At 46.7% G+C, this 6,392-nt stretch overlaps 1 protein-coding gene across 1 annotated transcript; it reads right to left on the bottom strand.

Annotated features, from left to right (window-relative positions):
* Positions 1-3,070: 3,070 nt before the first annotated feature.
* On the bottom strand, positions 3,071-5,081 carry WFDC9 (WAP four-disulfide core domain 9). The gene is made up of 2 exons (XM_047770172.1): positions 4,994-5,081; positions 3,071-3,219 (listed from the first exon to the last, which is right to left on the bottom strand). The coding sequence occupies exons 1-2, from the start codon at positions 5,079-5,081 to the stop codon at positions 3,071-3,073; spliced, it is 237 nt and encodes a 78-aa protein (XP_047626128.1).
* Between the last annotated feature and the right edge of the window lie 1,311 nt (positions 5,082-6,392).

The raw sequence follows: 6,392 nt of genomic DNA, 5'->3' as shown, positions 1-6,392 counted from the left end.
TTTCAGGTGGGGAGTTGGGAGAACACGTGACTGGTGTCTCTCTGCCCTATCTCGTTCTACTTCCTCTTTTTCTCCGGCCAGCACTCCTTTACTGGGCGTTGACATCTCATGAGATAAGTTCTTCCTCTTATATTTTAAACACCCCTCTCTGCATAAACAAATGCTTTGTAACTTTATCATTTTTTATTTTAGCCATTTGAAAAACACAGAAAAGTATGAAGAAAAGTAATGAGAAGGTAATGAGATACTATCAGGTATCCATTAACTAGATAGATAGACACTAGGGTCATTTATCTTTCATAAAAGATGGCTTTAAACTTCCAAATTTTTAAAAATCACACCTGTCTACCACATAAATATTTTACCCTATTTTTAAAGCCATTTAACAATATCAGTAAATATAAGTACATAAAAATTTTTGAATCATCAGAGACTTTTTTGGCTCTGCCCATAGCATGTGGAAGTTCTCAGGGCCAGGGATCAAACCTCCACTGCGATGACACTGCAGTGAAAACACCAGATCCTTAACTCACTAGGCCACCAGGGAACTCCCATCAGAGACTTAAAAATCGATCACAGAGTTTGAAATGGAACATCTTTTTCAAAATCTGAATTTCCCCAACACTTTCTGTGTTTTACCATAATATAACTGCTAAATGACACCAGCACATTTCACTGTTTTAAGCATACTTAATTTGCAACTTTTGTAGATCTCTTAACTTTATATTGAGGAGTGACAGCAGCAGGATGGCTGAATAAGACTCCTCCGCTTGGCTCTCCTCCCTCCACACCAACACTCTGGCATCCGTCCGCAGTTAAAAGTGGCTCTGTGGGAGCTGTGTGATCCAGCATCATATGCCGAGGGACCTGGGAGGACCCTCATGGACTGGTTAATAGGTGTGAAGACCCTTGAGCCATGGTCCTTCTTAATTACTCTGCGCTCTAAGGCACTAACCAGTGTTCTCTTAGGACTTAGTCCCTGGCCTGACCTTGGCCTTTGCTATTTCACATTCCTGAGCCTTTCTTTGGGCTACAAATTGATAGAGGTTACCTAATTATCAACTTACACTGACTCATCCTTTTTCTTTTTCTTTCTCTCTCTCTCTCTCTTTTTTTTTTTTTTTTTTTCTCTTTTTAGGGCCACACCCAAAGCATATGGAAGTTCCTGGGCTGGTGATTGAATCAGAGCTGTAGCCTCTGGCCTATACCACAACCACAGCAATACTGATCCTACCTGTGTCTGAGACCTACACCACAGCTCATGGCAACCCCGGATCCCTAACCCACTGAGCGAGGCCAGGGATCAGACCTGGGTCCTCATAGATCTTAGTCGGGTTCCTTTACCCCTGAGCCACCATGGGAACCCCTGACTCATCCTTCTAAGTGAGCACATCTTGTCCTCTGAGCAGGAAGAGGCACAAACCTGCATATTTAGTAAATACTCCTCATCTAGGAGAAGGTATATTTTTTTACATGATCTGCAAGATACTGATGTCAAGCGGTGGAAATTCAAGTATATTTTAGGGAAACAATATGGGCAGGAAAGCCTGCCCTTAAACCTCAGGACTTGAATGATATTACCCAGGTAAGACTGCCAGGCAGACAAAGCTGACCTGGAATAAGAGGGTACCAGGAATAAGAGGGTACCAGGGATGGCAGAAGGAGGAACCTTTCTGGAAGCTCAGACGACCCACCCTGAAGGCAGGAACGCTTTCCCTAATGACAAGAGATGCCAGCCTCTGCCCCAGGGGTTGCTTGTTCCTTGGGACAGAGTGGTGTGGAGGCCAGGGGCCTTGGGTCTTACTTAAGGAGTCTGGCTTTGCATAAACAGGCAGGTCAGAGACTGCCATGTATTCACCAAATCTCGTTTCCTGTTCTTATTGAGCGTATGGCTAGACTGTATTTCTTAGTCTTCTTTGCAAATAGGTGAGACCATATGACTATGTTATGGCAAATAGAATGTAATAAACCCACTTCCAGGCTTGGCCCTTAAAAATCTTCTGTGCGAGTCTCCATGCTAACTTCCTTCTCTTATCTGCTGCCTGGATGCAGAAGAGGTCCCCAAAGATGGAGGAGCTATAAACAGGAAGAGCCAGGGTCCCCGAATCATGGCTGTTCGTTGATCACCCTCAGGGAAATGTGTCGTGAATGAGGATGAACTTTTAGTGTGTTTACCCCATGAGATTTCTGCACGTCTCTATTTTGGCTACAGCCTGACCTGACTCATACACAAGTCCAACTAGAAAGCAGAGTTGGGTGCCCACGCCCATAATGGGATGGGGACAACTTTTTGAAGACTCTTGGGGATTATAAGGAGTGAAGACCAAAAAAAATACAGAGCCCTCAGGTTGGAGGATCTGTTTATTTGGCAAAGACGTGGACTTTCTCTGGACAGAGAGGTCCTCAGCTGGAGCAGGTGGATATCCCAACAGAGAACCAGGCGGCATTTTTCTTAGATCACAGTCAACCTCCAGCCCACACTAGTGGTGCGTCAGCTAGAATCTAGGGTTTTAGCATGAATTTAAAGGGTTCTCTGGAAGAGAAAAATTAAGTGGTTAAAAGTCAGGCAACCCAGTTGGGGAGGGGGGCATCCCTTCCCAAACTTAATAGCATCTTTAGCCCCAGTCAATGGAAAGAGAAATTCTTCCTATAAGATCAGGAGTTACCTACTTTTAAGCAGTTTCTCTCAAAATGTTTGCCAGTTGAGCAGATAGGTAGAGTCTGGGTCTCCTTGGGTCTGGCTGAGATAAGGGGCCAATGGAGAAACCAGACTAAGGAGGCAATAACTGGGGCCTTGGGCAAGGGAGGGATGAAGGCATTGATGGGTGATGTCTGGGGGGAATTGAATGAGAGTGGAAGAGAAAATGTGGAAGCCGCCATGCTGGTATCTTGGTTTATTTTGCAGTGAGTGGCAATGCAGGTGTGGCGGAAGGAGGGTGTTACCCTGTGTTGCCTGTTGCTTTGACAGGATTTGGGTGACTCTGCCTTCTGTTAGAGGTCACGGCTTCTTAAGGAGAGCGAGGCACAGGGAGCAACCAGACCCAGACCCAACCTTCCCACACCAACCCACTCACTCATTGTCCAAGCAGATGTTTCCACAGAAGGTCCAGCAGCACGTGTGATTTGGGAAGGAACATGTCTGCGAGAAAGTGCACCTTTTTACACAATACTTTAATGATGGAGGCTGCACCCAGCACTGCTCAACATCTCTTAGTTCAGCTGGAATGGAGATGGTAGAAGTTGGAGGTGTCCGTCCAGTCGTGCTGAGAAGAAACTCTTCTCAAGCCTAGGAACCCCTGCGTTCTGACACCTGAGCTCTCAGCCTCAAAGGGTTTCTCTGCCTTTAAGAGAGTCCCTTCGGTGAACTCTAGCCAGTGGTTTTTCACAGAAGGCTATTCTTACATGGGGTGACGTCCCTCTTACCATGTGTTTCCCCAGCATAGCACGTGGGTTCTCTCCACTTTTCCTAATGATGGGCCCCAGGACAACCCCCATCGTGGACAGCACCACCTCGCCAAGTCTGTTCCCATGTAACTTTAGATTTCGGGGCCTGCATTGTTCTCCAGCTCCAACATCCGTACCCAATTTTCAGATTGGAAAACTGAGCCAGGGGAGAATAGGAACCTGCTTTTCCTTCCTTCTTGTCACTTCCCTGATGAAACCACCAAGGTGCTCTCCCCCAGATTCCCTGTCTTTCTCTGGCCCACAGCCCTCCCCTGTGGTCCCTCATTAGCCCATTTTCTTATCATATGATCTCAAACTTTGACTCATAGACACCCTTTATTTGTGTTTCCCACTTTTTCATATTCTAAAAGAGGATTCCTTGGAGTTTCCATTGTGGCTCAGCAGGTTAAGAACCTAACCAGTGTCCATGAGGATGTGGGTTCTCTCCCTGGCCTCACTCAGTGGGTTAAGCATCCGGCATTGCCATAAGCTTCAGGGTAGGTTGCAGATGCAGCTCGGATCTGGCGTTGCTATGGCTGTGGGGTAGGCTGGCAGCTGCAGCTCTGATTCCACCTCTGGCTCAGGAACATCCATATGCCACAGGTGCAGCCCTAAAACAAACAAGCAAACAAACAAACAAATAAATAAAATAAAAGATGCTTCCCCTCATTCAGATCAGGCACAGAGATTCCAAAAATGTGGGCTCAGAAGGAAGCTCTGCGTTGGTGTCTCCTCTATTCAGGGTGGTTTGACATTGGCAGATATGATTTCTTGCCAGCTATGGAACGTGGGCAAAAACTACATTCCCCTTCCATGTGCCTACTATTGCTTTCAGAGATGGGAGAGGAAGCTTGAAGAGATGCCAGACTGGGAACATCCAACCTAATCAATCTTTCTTTCCTTCCTTCCTTCTTTCTTTCTTTTTTCTTTTTAGGCATATGGAGGTTCCCAGGCTAGGTTCCCAGGCCAGCCTACGCCACAGCCACAGAAACATCAGATCTGAGCCACATCTGTGAACTACACCACAGTTCATGGCAACGCCGGATCCTTAACCCACTGAGCGAGGCCAGGGATCGAACCCGCAACCTCAAGGTTTCTAGTTGGATTCGTTTCTGCTGAGACATGACAGGAATTCCTAACCTAATCTTTCTTTTTTTTTTTTCTTTCTTTGGTCTTTTTCTCTTTTCTAGGGCAGTACCTACGGCATATGGAGGTTCCCAGACTAGGGGTCGAATCGGACCTGTAACTGCTGGCCTACACCACAGCCACAGCAACACCAGATCCGAGCTGTGTGCGACCCGCACCACAGCTCACAGCAACACCAGATCCTTAACCCACTGAGCGAGGCCAGGGATCGAACCTGCAACCTCATGGCTCCTAGTCAGATTCCTTAACCACTGAGCCACGACGGAATTCCCCAACCTAATCTTTCTTGAAGGAAGATTCTGGTCCTTTAAAGGGTTGATCCGAGAAATGTGGACCCTGATTCAGTTGTGCCTGACCTCCCAGGCCCGGGCACAGCACCCTCCTCCCTCGCCTTACCACCTACGGAAAGGTTTGAACCTGAAGCCTCCCAACACAGGCAGCATCACAACCTCGTAGATGAGCATGATGAGCAGGAGAAGCCAGGGCTTCATGGTAGTTTCTATGTGGGTTAAGTTTTGGCAGAAGACAGGTCTTTTCCAGATGCTGCCAGAGGTAGAAAAGGAACTAAGGAGAATACGGTAAGAAAGAGAAAGTGCTTGTAAATACTGTGTCACTTTTTTTTTTTTACACAAAGTATCACTGATCTTTTATTTTTATTTATTTATTTATTTATTTGTCTTTTTGCCTTTTCTAGGGCCACTCCCGCGGCACATGGAGGGTCCCACGCTAGGGGTCGAATCAGAGCTATAGAAGCTGGCCTACGCCAGAGCCACAGCAACTTGGGATCCGAGCCGCATCTGCAACCTACACCACAGCTCACAGCAATGCCAGATCCTTAACCCACTGAGCAAGGCCAGGGACCGAACCTGCAACCTCATGGTTCCTGGTCAGATTCGTTAACCACTGAGCCACAACGGGAACTCCTGTGTCATTTTTTTCTCCTACTTTTCCTTTGCATCTGCATGCCCTTAACAACATATCAAGATAGCCACTGGCTTCCCCAGGCTTATTCTCCATCTCACATTTCATAACTCTTCTTTTACAAAATTATTTCTTTTAAAAATGCATTGCTTTTTGCTGATCAAAAAGCAATAAATCCTGGAGTTTGAGGCTCTCAATGGTAATGAACCTGACTAGAATCCATGAGGATTCAGGTTTGATCCCTGGCCTCGCTCACTGGATTAAGGATCCCACGTTGCTGTGAGCTGTGGTGTAGGTCACAGATGATGCTCAGACCCCCTGTTGCTGCAGCTGCAGGGAAGGCTGGCAGTGGCAGCTCCAATTCGACCCCTAGTCTGGGAACTTCCATAGGCCCTGGGTGCACTCCCCGAAAAACAAAGACCAAAAGAAAAGCAATAAATCTTCAGATTGCAACATTTAAAAAAGATACAGAGAGAAGGGGAAAAAAAGGAGGAAATGGATAGGCATTTATAGTCCACCACCCAGATAACTAGTTTAAGTATATACTTTCGTGTTGTAGTCATTATTTTTATGAAATTGGAAGAATAAAAACACGTGAAGTATCCTGATTTTTTTATTTAAGAACCTATGTAACGGGGAGTTCCCGTCATAGCTCAGTGGTTAACAAATCCAACTAGGAACCATGAGGTTGCGGGTTCAATCCCTGGCCCTGCCCAATGGGTTAACGATCCGGCGTTGCTGTGAACTGTGGTGCAGGTTGCAGACGCGGCTTGGATCCCGAATTGCTGTGGCTCTGGCGGAGGCTGGTGGCTACAGCTCCGATTCGACCCCTCGACTGGGAACCTCCATGTGCCGCGGGAGTGGCCCTAGAAAAGGCAAAA

This window comes from Phacochoerus africanus, chromosome 3, assembly GCF_016906955.1.
Source record: "Phacochoerus africanus isolate WHEZ1 chromosome 3, ROS_Pafr_v1, whole genome shotgun sequence".
Taxonomy (NCBI): Eukaryota; Metazoa; Chordata; class Mammalia; order Artiodactyla; family Suidae; genus Phacochoerus; species Phacochoerus africanus.
The sequence above is the reverse complement of the archived record's forward strand: the minus strand, read 5'-3'. Positions and strand labels throughout refer to the sequence as shown.